Source organism: Hyperolius riggenbachi, chromosome 9, assembly GCF_040937935.1.
Source record: "Hyperolius riggenbachi isolate aHypRig1 chromosome 9, aHypRig1.pri, whole genome shotgun sequence".
In the NCBI taxonomy this organism is placed as follows: domain Eukaryota; kingdom Metazoa; phylum Chordata; class Amphibia; order Anura; family Hyperoliidae; genus Hyperolius; species Hyperolius riggenbachi.
The window spans coordinates 273,395,452-273,411,467 of record NC_090654.1 but is presented as its reverse complement, the minus strand read 5'-3'; the positions used below and the strand labels follow the sequence as shown (position 1 = coordinate 273,411,467).

The 16,016-nt window shown below is 46.5% G+C and overlaps 1 protein-coding gene across 4 annotated transcripts in view; it reads left to right on the top strand.

The window, feature by feature from the left end:
• TC2N (tandem C2 domains, nuclear) overlaps positions 1–16,016 on the top strand; it is an 83,893-nt gene that overhangs the window by 47,354 nt on the left and 20,523 nt on the right. For all 4 annotated transcript variants that reach the window (XM_068254590.1, XM_068254591.1, XM_068254589.1 and 1 more), the window contains exons 5-9: positions 1,219–1,298; positions 4,707–4,782; positions 6,059–6,159; positions 9,807–9,923; positions 12,306–12,497. In XM_068254590.1, the coding sequence (XP_068110691.1) occupies positions 1,219–1,298; positions 4,707–4,782; positions 6,059–6,159; positions 9,807–9,923; positions 12,306–12,497 (566 nt within the window). The remainder of the gene's footprint in view (positions 1–1,218; positions 1,299–4,706; positions 4,783–6,058; positions 6,160–9,806; positions 9,924–12,305; positions 12,498–16,016) is intronic.

The window sequence follows — 16,016 nt, the reverse complement described above, 5'->3', positions numbered from 1 at the left end:
TCCCTTTATTAGGAACACTATACTAATACTGGGTAAAGCCTTCCTTTATTAGGAACACTATACTAATATTGGGTAGGGCCTCCCTTTATTAGGAACACTGTACTAATACTGGGTAGGGCCTCCCTTTATTAGGAACACTGTACTAATACTGGGCAGGGCCTCCCTTTATTAGGAACACTATACTAATACTGGACAGGCCTCCCTTTATTAGGAACACTATACTAATACTGGGCAGGGCCTCCCTTTATTAGGAACACTATACTAATACTGGGTAGAGCCTCCCTTTATTAGGAACACTATACTAATACTGGGTGGTAGGCCCTCCCTTTATTAGGAACACTATACTAATACTGGGTAGAGCCTCCCTTTATTAGGAACACTACACTAATACTGGGTAGGGCTTCCCTTTATTAGGAACACTATACTAATACTGGGTAGAGCCTCCCTTTATTAGGAACACTATACTAATACTAGGTAGGGCCTCCCTTTATTAGGAACACTATACTAATATTGGGTAGGGCTTCCCTTTATTAGGAACACTATAGTAATATTGGGTAGGGCTTCCCTTTATTAGGAACACTGTACTAATACTAGGTAGGGCCTCCCTTTATTAGGAACACTATACTAATACTGGGTAGAGCCTCCCTTTATTAGGAACACTATACTAATACTAGGTAGGGCCTCCCTTTATTAGGAACACTGTACTAATACTAGGTAGGGCCTCCCTTTATTAGGAACACTATACTAATACTAGGTAGGGCCTCCCTTTATTAGGAACACTATACTAATACTGGGTAGAGCCTCCCTTTATTAGGAACACTATACTAATACTGGGTAGAGCCTCCCTTTATTAGGAACACTGTACTAACACAAGGTAGGGCCCCCCCTTTATAAAGAACACTATACTAATTCTGGGTAGGGAACACTATACTACTAATAATAAAGTGCTTAGTGTTTGTAGTTTTGGAAAATAAAGCAGATATTTTAATGTTATAAAAAGACCCTATGTTTTTTGTATTTTCAGTCCAGTGTTGTTAATTGTGCTGCAGCAGGGAGCTGAGATATAATACAGGATTAGCGGCCGTTTCTCTGTACTGAGCGGAGATTGTTCGCTCGCTGATGACTCGTCCGCCCCTCTCACAGCCCTCTCTTGTATCTGTATCTTACAATAACTTCAGTGATGCAACTTAAAGCCTTTAATCTCTGGGTGTATTTCAGTCTGTGACTTGAGGAACATCAAAACAGCCGATTCTCCTGCTCTGAGCACCTCGCTGTATGACCTGAGCACCTTCATTCAGGTATGGAAAGTACAGCAAATTCCACCTGTAATAACAGCAGCCTTATCAGATGAAGGAGTGGGGAGGAGGGGGGGAGGAATAAAATGCTTGTTTGTATGCCCTGCACAATGTTATTTGAGCTCTTTAACTGATTTAAAGGACCACTGTCACGGAAAATTGTACATCTTATACATGTTTTCATGAATTTTAAATTGCACATTTGACCCATAGGAAAATAGACTATAAATTACTTTTTTTCCTATATTTTTGTCATTTACAGTAGCTTGTAAAAATCAACAGAGGCGTAGCTATGGGTGGGCAAGGGGGAACACATGTCCCCGGGCGCAGCACTGTAAGGGGGCGCAGAACATGGCCACTGCACCCCCAAGTGAGTGAGAGGCAGCTAACTGGCTGCCCGAAGTGCCCCTGCTTCTCTCCCTCCCTCTGCAGAGGAGTGCAGAAGTGTTATCAGCAGCAAAACAAGGAGGGCACATCTGGCTAAAGCTGACCACTAACGGTCCAATTTCTAGCGAAAAATCGTTTGAGCAATCAGAAATTCTGAACAGATTGGTTGTAAATAATCTCTGTTGGTGGACACAATCGATTATGAACGAGTGAAAAAAATGTTGTCCGAATGAATTTTCGTCGAACCAAAATTTGGATTTTCCTGTTGGTTGTGATAGATAGGAAGCAAAAGATTGGTTCGTTGATGGTGTAGTGAACGATGTAATACAATATTTAACTTCCGATCAGAATTTATGGTTGCTCGAACGATTTTTCGCTAGAAATTGGATCATTAAGGCCCATACACACGTCGGATTTTTCCGAACGACGGGTCGTTTGAACGTCCCGTCGTTCAGTCATCCGCACGCCAAATCGGGTGTGTGTACAGACTGTCATTCGGGTGATAAGACTGGTCTTGAGCGATCCGCCAGGCGGACTTTTTCAACATAAAAGTAGAAAGTTGCAGTTGGTGGTAGTCACCTGCTTACCACTGGCAGCCCGTGGAACCCTCACATTCCACCGTCTTCCCTTCCTTCCCTGCGGCAGTTCAGCATGTCACATGACCCTGACAGTGACGCAGTCCACATCATGGGGGTGAAGCTGACTGCAATCTCTGACGCTACCCCACCTACCTATTGTCTCACAGCTGCTGGACTGGTTCACAGTCAATGGAAAGCAGACGACTACATCCCCATGATGTGGATCGCATAACAGGTGGGGGCTGTGCTAAAGTGTACCCAAGGCGAACCTCAGGTCCAAAGTCAAATACTTACCTACAAAGAGAGAAGCCTCTGGACGAAGCAGGCAATTTGGGCGCCCACTAGTGGTGGAAGATTGGGTGCCACTATAGGCGCCATTGAAATAGCGACATTGAGAGGAAATTTGGGCACCAGCAGTGCCTGATAAAAAAATGTATTACCTTTTTTTTATTATTTTATGCGGCAATTGACGGCGGTGGGGGGGTGGTTAAGCTTTGGCGTGGTGGGGGTAGTTAAAGGATACCCGAAGTGACATGATGAGATAGACATGGGTATGTACAATGCCTAGCACACAAATAACTATGCTGTGTTCCTTTTTTCCTTTCTCTGTCTGAAAGAGTTAAATATCAGGTATATATCAAGTGGCTGACTCAGTCCTGACTCAGACAGGAAGTGACTACAGTGTGACCCTCTCTGATAAGAAATTACAACTATAAAACAATTTCCTAGAAGAAAATGGCTTCTGAGAGCAGGAAAGAGATACAAAAAGGGTCACTAGTTCATAGAGTTTAGCTCTGCCATACTTCAATAAATGTGTCATTGAGCAAAAACAATAAAACAGTAAAACAGTAAAAAAAAAAACGTAAAAAGTAGATTTAAATATAAAATAAAACTGTGGAATATTTTAAAAAGACATTTTTAGGAGAAGGAGGATAGATGCAAGTGTTTATTTCATTAGTTTGTTTTCACCTCGGGTGTCCTTTAAGGCTAGGCATCAGGTAGCATGTGTGTGCAGGGGGGAGGGGGGGGAGAAAGAGTGTTAGGGTTAGGTGTAGGAAGGGTGTCTAAGCAGGGGGACGATTAGGCATCTGGAAGAATGTTTGTGCGGGGGGGGGGGGGGGAGCGGGGGTTAGGGTTAGCCATCAGGGGGAGGGTTCTGTGTGATAGTAGGGTTAGGTTTAGCTATAGTAAATTATCAGTATTTAGTACCGATATTTTACGATCCTTCTTTACACTTTAGTAATAGAATATCGGTAAATGTGCCAAAAGTCTACTATCAGCTCTCCTGGGTGCCCTAAATTTCTTCTCTTCAAACACGAGCCTGCGCAGTAAGCCGGAGCCAGTTATGCACCACCAGCTCTGTGCTACTGTGTGCAGGAGTACATGAGTCTGCAGGCTGTTTAGAAAGAGGAGCTGGCCAACTGTAATCTGCTATAGTAAGGTCATGTTTATGTATTGCAAAAAAAAAATAAAATAGATAGAAAGGGCTACAAAAAACCAAAACCAAAAAAAAACCAACAGTTGAACTTACATGGGGCCTCTTGCAGTAGCGACTACCCCTGCAAAGCTGGCCAGTCACAGGCAGTTGGAGGCTACTGTGCATGCGTGACCACGAGCTGCATGCACCCTGATTGTGCTTCCGTCGTCGGGAGCGTTCTGCGTATGCGTATAAATGTAACGCTGCTGTGTGTGTGGATGTGATTAGGAGGTGCATGGCCGACCAGCTTTGCGGGGTTCGCCGCTGCTTGCCGATGGTGCGGGCACAAGATGACTCCAGGGGGCGCAAGAAGCCCCGGCAAGTTCAAATGTTTATTGTTGTTTTTTTATGTTGTTGTTTTTACAGGCTTTTGATTTCCTTTAAAAGGAAATTCCACTTTCTTTTTAAAACTGCCATAAGTTAAGTCCAAGTACTACGGTAAGTGCCCTTTAGAGGAGCTCACATTTTCCATAGTCATAGTCTATTATCCCTTCCACAGACTAGGAGGGTTAGTTTGGAGAAAGCCAGCTAACCTATCAGTATGATTTTGGGATGTGGGAAGAAACCCACAAAAACATGGAAAGAACATTGAACCTGGGACTCAGGCTCATCAGTACATGAGGGCTAATTACTGAAATTGTCAAATTCTGGAGCTCTGCCCATGAGCAGTAACAGTTCACATGGTCCATAAGACGGGGGTGGGGGGGGGGGGGTACTTTTTAAAATGGCGACAGTGAAGCTCTCTTAAACTCCCCCTGACCCTTGTCCAAGGTTAACTCTGGTACCAGGAGTTAACCCGCATGTGAAAGAGGCCCAGAGGGAGGTGACTTACAATCGAAACTGGACGCCCTCCTAAATATCAAAATACTGCCTCTGCCTGTGAAGCATGAGGTCATGAGTTTGACTGACAGATGTCCACCCTCATGGTTTGACTGAATCTGCCGCTGATATTCTAATGTTGTTTTTCAGAGATATGATTCTGTCTCCAGTATACGAAGCAGCAATTCCTCCAGAAAAGATTCACAAGGCAGCAACCGCAGCCTCGGTAAGATCTGATTTCTACAGCCGGGCCTGGAACTGAGGCCATATTCACATGTGGCCAATAGACGGTTAGTACAGGAAGCAGCACCAATACCTCTCAGATTCTAGGATAATGCAGTGTAGAGCTCTGCTAGTTCTGGCGAGTTCATCACTTCTCTGGAATTCTTACTACTTCCTGTAGATGTAAATGCTTAATAGGCATTGTACCAGGTAGAGGTGGTCAATGGGATGTTACTATTTTGAGTTGATGCAAAATTTATGTAAATCTATGCAACTTGGAACTGGACAAGTCAAATACAGAACCTGGTGATTTCAACGTTCCAAGTTGCATATATTTGCATAAACTTAACATAAAATTAACTTCAATTCAAAATTATAACCATCTAATTGATACTCCAGCGTTGAAGTTCATAGAATTACTTTCAAAATAACTTAATTAACCACTTTATCCATCACTACAGTATATCTACGTTCCCTGTGACTTAATCGAAGCCATGAGAACGTAGATATACGTCTTGTAGCAGAAGTACTGTGCAGGATTGGGCTTGCTCCTGTGCACACTTCCTGCACTATCTGATGCAGCACTAATTGGTGAAAGGGAATATATGTTCCCTGAGCTAATGAGATTGATTTTTACCATTAAAAATGTTTTTATTTTCTCAGTTCATAGTGAAAAATACACTCTGCAGCTTGATTTCAGAATCAAATATCTTCACCATAAATTGTGACAGGAACATAATCTAAGTTTTGTGATAAATAGTAAGAATAGCCAAAGATAATTTGTGTTTTTATCTACAATAACACTTCTTATTTTTAAACAGGAAATGGTAAAACTGAGAAATAATGTGTTTTTTTTTCAAATTTTTTTCCTTTTTTTCCCCAATAAAATGCGTAGAAAAGTTTGACTTGAAAAAAAACAATATACTGTATATTTCATTGATGTAGGGATAAAGTTATTGCTGATTTAATAGGGACATAGCTAAACTGTCAAAACTTCTCTGGTCCATAAGGGGGGGGGGGGACAACGTCTGGATACGAGGTGGTTAAGCACTCTACCTTTTATGATGTCCTACGAAGGATGCATACCGTATTTCCCCTTTACAATGACCTCCAGGACAGAGAACTCAAACCTCCCCAGCAAAAACCTAGATCTACTCCTAGTTATGCCCATATTCTAGGGATACAACCCCATGGAACACATCAGAGATGGAACTGGTAATATGAGAATAGCAGCAGTCCTGACTGAGGGAATTTCTACATTGATGGACCTTTTCTTGCAGATACAATAACCTTATCTGGAGATGAACGAGAATTTGGACGGCTGAACTTTAGGCTGCGATATGTCACCGCTGTGGAACAAATATGGATTACCGTTGTGCAGGTAAGAAAGCAGCGCCCTGCGCCTTACTGGGAGTAGCTTCCCGCAGTCACCGTCCAGCAATACAGCTGCATTCAATTAGTGATGAGTACAAATGTCGTATAGATGTAATTTCGCATTGAAATATGCATTTACTTTACGAAATCGTAATGCGAAATTTCATGAAAAAGTGTAATTAACATTCGTCTGTAATTGTAATCATTTGTCATTTCGTGTACATTTTTACCTTATTTTTATGTAATTTTGTGCCGACTTTAGCGGTGAACCTTGTAGTTTTTGAGATAATCAATTTTAAAAAGCGCAAAAGAAAAAGGGTTTTTAACCACTTGAGGACCCACCCTTTACCCCCCCTTAAGGACCAGCGCTGTTTGTTGTGATCTGTGCTGCAGACCCCAGCACAGATCAGGGTGCATCCAGAGCGATCAGATCGCCCCCCTTTTTTCCCTCCTATGGGGATGATGTGCTGGGGGGGTCTGATCGCTCCTGCGTGCAGGCTAGTTGTGGGGGGGGGGCACCTCAAAGCCCCCCTCCGTGGCGGAATTCCCCCCTCCCTCTCCTACCTGTCCCCTCCCCGGTGATCCGGGCTGCACAGGACGCTATCCGTCCTGTGCAGCCAGTGACAGGACGTCCCCTGTCACATGGCGGCGATCCCCGGCCGCTGATTGGCCGGGGATCGCCGATCTGCCTTACGGCGCTGCTGCGCAGCAGCGCCGTACAATGTAAACAAAGCGGATTATTTCCGCTTGTGTTTACATTTAGCCTGCGAGCCGCCATCGGCGGCCCGCAGGCTATTCACGGAGCCCCCCGCCGTGAATTGACAAGAAGCAGCCGCTCGCGCGAGCGGCTGCTTCCTGATTAATCAGCCTGCAGCTGGCGACGCAGTACTGCGTCGCTGGTCCTGCAGCTGCCACTTTGCCGACGCACGGTATAAGCGTGCGGTCGGCAAGTGGTTAAACTGTAATTTTTAAAAGTTTTAAAACCATTCTTCTTTGCATTTTTAGAATTGATCTCCTCAAACGACAAGGTTTTTTTTTTTTTTAATTCATGTTTTATTGTTTTATGCCCAATATTCTCTTTAACAAATGTAGCAATTTTGGTGACAATAGCATTAATGCTGGCTTTGCTATTCACTGCCAAAGTCAGCAAGAAATTACGCGACAATTACACAAAAATGTACGGTAAATTATGAATAATTATACAAAATTAATTGAATTTCCAAATCATAATTAAGTATAGGCATAATTGCGAAACAAACTTAGCTGATTATGAGGTGATGAGACTCTCTCAAGACCCTAGGCAACTGCCTAGGTTTGCCTTGTGGATGATCCAGCTCTGATCCAGCTCTGAAAATAAACTGACAAGATAAACAACTGTATTTATCCTCCTAGTCCTAAAAATGACCTTTTTAGATATACCACGGTTTTACTTTATATTTAAAGTGACCCTGAGCAGTGATTAAAAAAATAAAGCAGGACTTACCTGAGGCCCCCTCCAGCCCACTGTAGCCTGCAAGGTCCCTCTGTGTTCTCTGAGTTCTCTCCATGGTTCCGCTGGCGGCTCCGGTAGGGGCGCGAGTTTGGCAAAAGTCGCGCAAGTGCAGTACAGGGACCTGGTCATCCATCACCTGTGGTGTCATCACGCGCGTTGCCGTAAGGGTCCTGCACATGTGGGGTACACTGTAGTCACGGACCTACTGAAGCCACCAGCGAGACCACGGAGGGGACCCAGAGGACACCGAGGGACCTTGCAGCCTACGGTGGGCTGGAGGAAGCCCCAGGTAAGTCCAGATTACATTTTTTAATCACTGCTAAGGGTCCCTTTAAACATTTAGAAAGTAGATTGAATGTTGCATTATCTCTGCTCAATGGCAGTCTATTAAGTGTCCCAGAGTTAAAATACATGAACTATTGACCTTTTTCTATCTCTCCACTGCCCTCAGAAGTTGTATTCTGCCAGGACAACTTTTATGACTGTAATTTGCTTATCAGTGATATCTACTATATTACTGAAAAGGTACTGGCAAGACAGAAGCAGTCACTTGCATGCCTGAAAATTTTTCCTTATAAAGGTAGAACAGCCTGGTTAGTAATAAGTTTTGCACTGTACAAACACATTTATCTCATTATGAGGTTGATTCACTAAACCGTGCTAATTCATAGCACAACTTAACCGTGCTAACTCAATTTTCGCGCAGAAACGCGGCACTTTGCTTGCGAAAATTCACATTTGCACACGAAAATTTGTGTTTGCGCACGTAAACCGTTGTGCGCATTATAACGCACGCAAAACGCTAGAGCGGCCGTGCTATGAGTTAGCCCGGTTTAGTGAATCAACCCCTATGTCACCTCCGGTACACTTTAAGGTTAAGCATCGTACCAGTGGTCTAGCACTGTACAAAATAAATGGGATACAGTTGGGGACATCAAACTTGGAGAAGGACTTAGGAGTACTCATCGACAACAAGTTAAATAATCGTACTCAATGCCAAGCAGCTGCAGCTAAAGCTAACAAAATTTTGGGATGCATTAAAAGGGAAATAAAAACTCGAGATGCTAGCATAATATTGCCCCTGTTTAACTCTCTAGTAAGGCCACATCTGGAATATGGAATTCAGTTCTGGGCACCACATTACAGGAAAGATATTGCAGTTTTAGAGCAGGTGCAGAGACGAGCAACAAAATTGATACGTGGGATGGAAGGTCTCACTTACCAAGAAAGGTTAGATAAACTGAGTTTATTTAGTCTAGAAAAAAGACGCCTTAGAGGGGATCTAATTAACATGTATAAATACATCAGGGGGCAATATAATAGCTTGGCGGATGAGCTTTTTGTCCCTAGGCCTTCTCAAAGGACTAGAGGACATGATCTGCGCATGGAGGAAAAACGTTTTAGCCATTTATTTAGGAAAGGGTTCTTTACAGTAAGAGTGATTAAGATGTGGAATGCATTGCTACAGGAAGTCGTTATGGCAAACTCTATACCTGCATTTAAAGGGGGCTTAGATGCTTTCCTTGCGTTGAAAGACATCCATGGCTACAACTACTAGGTAATGCCTAATGATGTTGATCCAGGGATTTTATCTGATTGCCATCTGGAGTCGGGAAGGAATTTTTCCCTTTTGGGGCTAATTGGACCATGCCTTGTAAGGGTTTTTTCGCCTTCCTCTGGATCAACAGGGATATGTGAGGGAGCAGGCTGGTGTTGTACTTTATACTGGTTGAACTCGATGGACGTATGTCTTTTTTCAACCAAAATAACTATGTAACTATGTAACTATATGCATGGGGGAAAGAGGGGGAATAAGGTTAGGCAGGGTAGGGTGAGGATTAAGGTTAGGCACCTCAGAGGGGGGGGGGGGGGGGGGTTAGGTTAGGCACCACCATCGGTAGAGAGGGTTCTGTGTGAGAACAGGGTTAAGTTAAAGTATCGGCAATATATTGCTGAAATTTTACTAGTGTAATTAGGTAGAATATCTGTAATTTGACCGATATTCTACTAGTGGCGATCTCTATCTCCCGTTTTGCCAGGCACGTTTTTTTTATATGTACGCCTTTAGCTCCACTTTAATTGATTCCCACTCATTTCCATGGTTTCTATTGAGCTACAAAAGAAAATGAGACTCATGCTTCTCTGTCTGTGTTCCTCTCCAGCTGAAAGATCTGTGTTGGCCGACCGGCTGCGGGGAAACTCCGAGTATCTTCCTGAAAGGCACCATCACCCTCCCCAAAGCCGTCCACTTCAAGAGTTCCAGCAAGGAGGCCTCTGTGGTGAGTGAGGCGTCATTAGAGAGCAGCGGCCACGTACAGGGATCTCTTCTCATGTGACATATGGGATAATTACCTGTGTAATTACATATATTTATGTCTGCTCCGAGAGATCAGTTACTCATGGCTGCAGCAGTCCTAAAAGGCTGTGCCTCCATATGGGAAACAAGAGAAACAGCACATTTTCACCTACTTTTGGTATTTTTTCAATTGCAGAGTTGCTGAAAAGTTATATTAAATTTAAGATTAAAACATTTTCTCCTTGGAGAAAACGTGAAAAAGTGAATTGCATATGGCCCCAGGTGTCACCACCAGGGGTGACACCAAGCTCCAGGCTAAAGCTGGCCATACACTGGCCCGATTTCCCGCCGATCGACAGCAGATTCGATCACTGGGATCGAATCTGCTGTCAAATAGTTCGCGCTAAATGCACCCGACTGATCGATTTCCTCCTGACATCAATCGGTCCGTCGATCGCGCCGTGTGGGACATTACCGTCGATCGCCCGCGGGTAGGGAGCGCGTCGCTTGCGGCGTACGATTTGGGGCCTTTCGACGCAGGTATACATTACCTGAGGCTGGCTCTCGGGCATCCCGTCCGTCACTGCTCCCGTCATGTGGCACCTCTGGCATCCTCGTATAACTTCCGCAGTCACGCTAGTAACAGCGTAAGTACAAATAGAGGGCGCTCTTACGCTATCACTGGTGTGATAGCGTAAGTTATATGCGGATGCTGGAGCCAGAGGTGCCACATGACGGGGACATCACGCCAGGCAGCCAGCCTCAGGTAATGTATGCCGGGGGGGGGGGGGGGGGGACAGGCGGCAGCTCAGCAGATGGTGAATCGGTTTCATAGTGAAATCGATTCACAATCTGTTTGCAGTAAAGGCAGCCATATGATCCCTCTCTGATCAGATTCGATCAGAGAGGGATCTGTCTGTTGATAGATCTGGTGGCAAATCGACCAGTGTATGAGAGCGGAGTAAAGCTATGTAAATACAGACCAGGCTGGTGCTTCCCCCTCCTGCTCTTCTCCCTTCTGGCTGCTCCATGTTGAGCTGATAAAACAGTTCAGAGGCCACCAGGGAGCATGGGCTCTGAATTAGATGGGAGAGCTGGACTGCGCTTGCGCTAATTGGTCCAGACTGGACGACTTACCGTGTTCAGTTGCGGATGAACCAGGTGGGGACTTAGGACGACGTGGGAGCGATCAGGGTGGGGGGGGGGGGGTGTCAGGAGGAAGCCCAAAGGTATGTATACATTTTTGATTTGGTCCCATGTCAGGTACACTTTAAAGGGATACTTAAGTCAAGGGGCAAAAATGAGTTTAACTCACCTGGGGCTTTCCTCAGCCCCTGCAGCCGATCGGTGCCCTCGCAGCCCCGCTCTGATGCTCCTGGACCCGCCGGCGACGACTTCCGGTTTCGCCGTCACCGGCCGACAGGCTGGGAAAGCGAGTGATTTTCCGCATTCCCAGCCATAATATCGCCCCCTATGCTGCTATTGCGGCCTCCTGATCGTAAAACGCTGGTATATATTACCAATGTTTTACTATAACTAAATCTAACCCTACTCTCACACAGAAACCTCCCTCTACCGATGCCTAACCCTAAGACCCCCCTGGCAGTGCCTAACCCTAAAACCCCCCTTCCTGATGCCTAACTCTAAGACCCCCCTTCCTGACGCCTAATCCTAAAACCCCCCTTCCTGATGCCTAACCCTAAAACCACCCTACCTGATGCCTTACCCTAAACCCCCCTTCCTGATGCCTAACCTCAAAACCCCCCTTCCTCCACCACAAACGTAATTCAAAAAACAATACATTTCTAAAGCAAAACATTTTAAAACGATAATTTACAAAATGATAGTTCTCGAAACAAATTTCAAACCAATAATTTTCAAACCGATAATTCTCAAGTGAAAAATTAAAAAATTACTAACGGGCATAGCAATAGGGGTTGCAGATGTTGCGACCGCATCGGGGCCCTTGGGCCAGAGGGGCCCCCAAAGGGCCCTCCCTCAACTACAGTATTAGCTCTCTTTTGCTCCTGTGCTCATAATAATCACTTCTATTGATGCTTTGAATAGTGGTAATCATTAACAAACGGTTCCCCATCCCCTTCTTGCACCTCTGACACTGTGGTTGTCCTTAGCAGGTTTTGGTGCGCCGTATCAATTGTTATGTATAGAGTGCTTGGGGGGCCCCATTATAAAACTTGCATCAGGGCCCACAGCTCCTTAGCTATGCCATTGATTACTAATGTGGTATACAGAGCAATTTTCTTCAGTTATCCGTAGCAACCAATGAGATCTTGTCCCTGCTCCTCTAGATTGACATACAAATCCAGCTTCCTTCTTCACGCCGTTTCTCATGCTTTGATTGCAGGACATGGAATTCATGGAGACTTTTGTGTTTGCCATTAAGTTACAAACCCTACAGAACGCCCGGCTGCTTTTCAAGGTCACCACAGCGACACCGCGGAAGAGAACCATCAGCAAGTGTTCCATATCTCTGCGGGACCTGGGCGAAGAGGAGACCGACCACTGGCTAGACGTTGCTCCATCTTCCAAAGTATCGGTGAGAAAGATCAGTCCAGACCAAATTGGGGCCGGTGGCAATTAGGAGGCAGCAGGTGAAAGGGGACTATTTTTTTCACTTGCCCTCGTATAGCTTAGCCAGATATAGGTGCCCACATATAGCTCAGCCAGGTATAGGTGCCCCCAGTATAGCTTAGCCAGGTATAGGTGCCCACATATAGCTCAGCCAGGTATAGGTGCCCTCGTATAGCTTAGCCAGATATAGGTGCCCACATATAGCTCAGCCAGGTATAGGTGCCCCCAGTATAGCTTAGCCAGGTATAGGTGCCCACATATAGCTCAGCCAGGTATAGGTGCCCCCAGTATAGCGCAGCCAGATATAGGTGCCCACATATAGCTCAGCCAGGTATAGGTGCCCACATATAGCTCAGCCAGATATAGGTGCCCACATATAGCTCAGCCAGGTATAGGTGCCCCCAGTATAGCTCAGCCAGGTATAGGTGCCCCCAGTATAGCTCAGCCAGGTATAGGTGCCCACATATAGCTCAGCCAGGTATAGGTGCCCCCAGTATAGCTTAGCCAGGTATAGGTGCCCACATATAGCTCAGCCAGCTATAGGTGCCCCCAGTATAGCTTAGCCAGGTATAGGTGCCCACATATAGCTCAGCCAGATATAGGTGCCCACATATAGCTCAGCCAGGACGTATAGGTGCCCCCAGTATAGCTTAGCCAGGTATAGGTGCCCACATATAGCTCAACCAGGTATAGGTGCCCCCAGTATAGCTTAGCCAGGTATAGGTGCCCACATATAGCTCAGCCAGGTATAGGTGCCCCAGTATAGCTTAGCCAGGTATAGGTGCCCACATATAGCTCAGCCAGGTATAGGTGCCCACATATAGCTCAGCCAGGTATAGGTGCCCCCAGTGTAGCTCAGCCAGGTATAGGTGCCCCCAGTATAGCTCAGCCAAATATAGGTGCCCACATATAGCTCAGCCAGGTATAGGTGCCCCCAGTATAGCTCAGCCAGGTATAGGTGCCCACATATAGCTCAGCCAGGTATAGGTTCCCCCAGTATAGCAAAGCCAGATATAGGTGCCCACATATAGCTCAGCCAGGTATAGGTGCCCACATATAGCTCAGCCAGGTATAGGTGCCAACATATAGCTCAGCCAGGTATAGGTGCCCACGTATAGCTCAGCCAGGTATAGGTGCCCCCAGTATAGCTCAGCCAGATATAGGTGCCCACATATAGCTCAGCCAGGTATAGGTGCCCCCAGTATAGCTCAGCCAGGTATAGGTGCCCCCAGTATAGCTTAGCCAGGTATAGGTGCCCACATATAGCTCAGCCAGGTATAGGTGCCCACATATAGCTCAGCCAGGTATAGGTGCCCACATATAGCTCAGCCAGGTATAGGTGCCCCCAGTATAGCTCAGCCAGGTATAGGTGCCCACATATAGCTCAGCCAGGTATAGGTGCCCCCAGTACAGCTTAGCCAGGTATAGGTGCCCACATATAGCTCAGCCAGGTATAGGTGCCCACATATAGCTCAGCCAGGTATAGGTGCCCCCAGTATAGCTCAGCCAGGTATAGGTGCCCACATATAGCTCAGCCAGGTATAGGTGCCCACATATAGCTCAGCCAGGTATAGGTGCCCACATATAGCTCAGCCAGGTATAGGTGCCCACATATAGCTCAGCCAGATATAGGTGCCCACATATAGCTCAGCCAGGACGTATAGGTGCCCCCAGTATAGCTTAGCCAGGTATAGGTGCCCACATATAGCTCAACCAGGTATAGGTGCCCCCAGTATAGCTCAGCCAGGTATAGGTGCCCACATATAGCTCAGCCAGGTATAGGTGCCCACATATAGCTCAGCCAGGTATAGGTGCCAACATATAGCTCAGCCAGGTATAGGTGCCCACGTATAGCTCAGCCAGGTATAGGTGCCCCCAGTATAGCTCAGCCAGATATAGGTGCCCACATATAGCTCAGCCAGGTATAGGTGCCCCCAGTATAGCTCAGCCAGGTATAGGTGCCCACATATAGCTCAGCCAGGTATAGGTGCCCCCAGTACAGCTTAGCCAGGTATAGGTGCCCACATATAGCTCAGCCAGGTATAGGTGCCCACATATAGCTCAGCCAGGTATAGGTGCCCACATATAGCTCAGCCAGGTATAGGTGCCCCCAGTATAGCTCAGCCAGGTATAGGTGCCCACATATAGCTCAGCCAGGTATAGGTGCCCCCAGTACAGCTTAGCCAGGTATAGGTGCCCACATATAGCTCAGCCAGGTATAGGTGCCCACATATAGCTCAGCCAGGTATAGGTGCCCCCAGTATAGCTCAGCCAGGTATAGGTGCCCACATATAGCTCAGCCAGGTATAGGTGCCCACATATAGCTCAGCCAGGTATAGGTGCCCACATATAGCTCAGCCAGGTATAGGTGCCCACATATAGCTCAGCCAGGTATAGGTGCCCCCAGTACAGCTTAGCCAGGTATAGGTGCCCACATATAGCTCAGCCAGGTATAGGTGCCCCCAGTATAGCTTAGCCAGGTATAGGTGCCCACATATAGCTCAGCCAGATATAGGTGCCCCCAGTGTAGCTCAGCCAGGTATAGGTGCCCCCAGTATAGCTCAGCCAAATATAGGTGCCCACATATAGCTCAGCCAGGTATAGGTGCCCCCAGTATAGCTCAGCCAGGTATAGGTGCCCACATATAGCTCAGCCAGGTATAGGTTCCCCCAGTATAGCTCAGCCCGATATACGTGCCCACATATAGCTCAGCCAGGTATAGGTGCCCCCAGTATAGCTCAGCCAGGTATAGGTGCCCACATATAGCTCAGCCAGGTATAGGTGCCCCCAGTATAGCTCAGCCAGATATAGGTGCCCACATATAGCTCAGCCAGGTATAGGTGCCCCCAGTATAGCTCAGCCAGATACAGGTGCCCACATATAGCTCAGCCAGGTATAGGTGCCCCCAGTATAGCTCAGCCAGGTATAGGTGCCCACATATAGCTCAGCCAGGTATAGGTGCCCACATATAGCTCAGCCAGGTATAGGTGCCCACATATAGCTCAGCCAGGTATAGGTGCCAACATATAGCTCAGCCAGGTATAGGTGCCCACGTATAGCTCAGCCAGGTATAGGTGCCCCCAGTATAGCTCAGCCAGATATAGGTGCCCACATATAGCTCAGCCAGGTATAGGTGCCCCCACTATAGCTCAGCCAGGTATAGGTGCCCACATATAGCTCAGCCAGGTATAGGTGCCCCCAGTACAGCTTAGCCAGGTATAGGTGCCCACATATAGCTCAGCCAGGTATAGGTGCCCACATATAGCTCAGCCAGGTATAGGTGCCCACATATAGCTCAGCCAGGTATAGGTGCCCCCAGTATACATCACCAGGTATAGGTGCCCACATATAGCTCATCCAGGTATAGGTGCCCCCAGTATAGCTTAGCCAGGTATAGGTGCCCACATATAGCTCAGCCAGGTATAGGTGCCCACATATAGCTCAGCCAGATATAGGTGCCCCCAGTGTAGCTCAGCCAGGTATA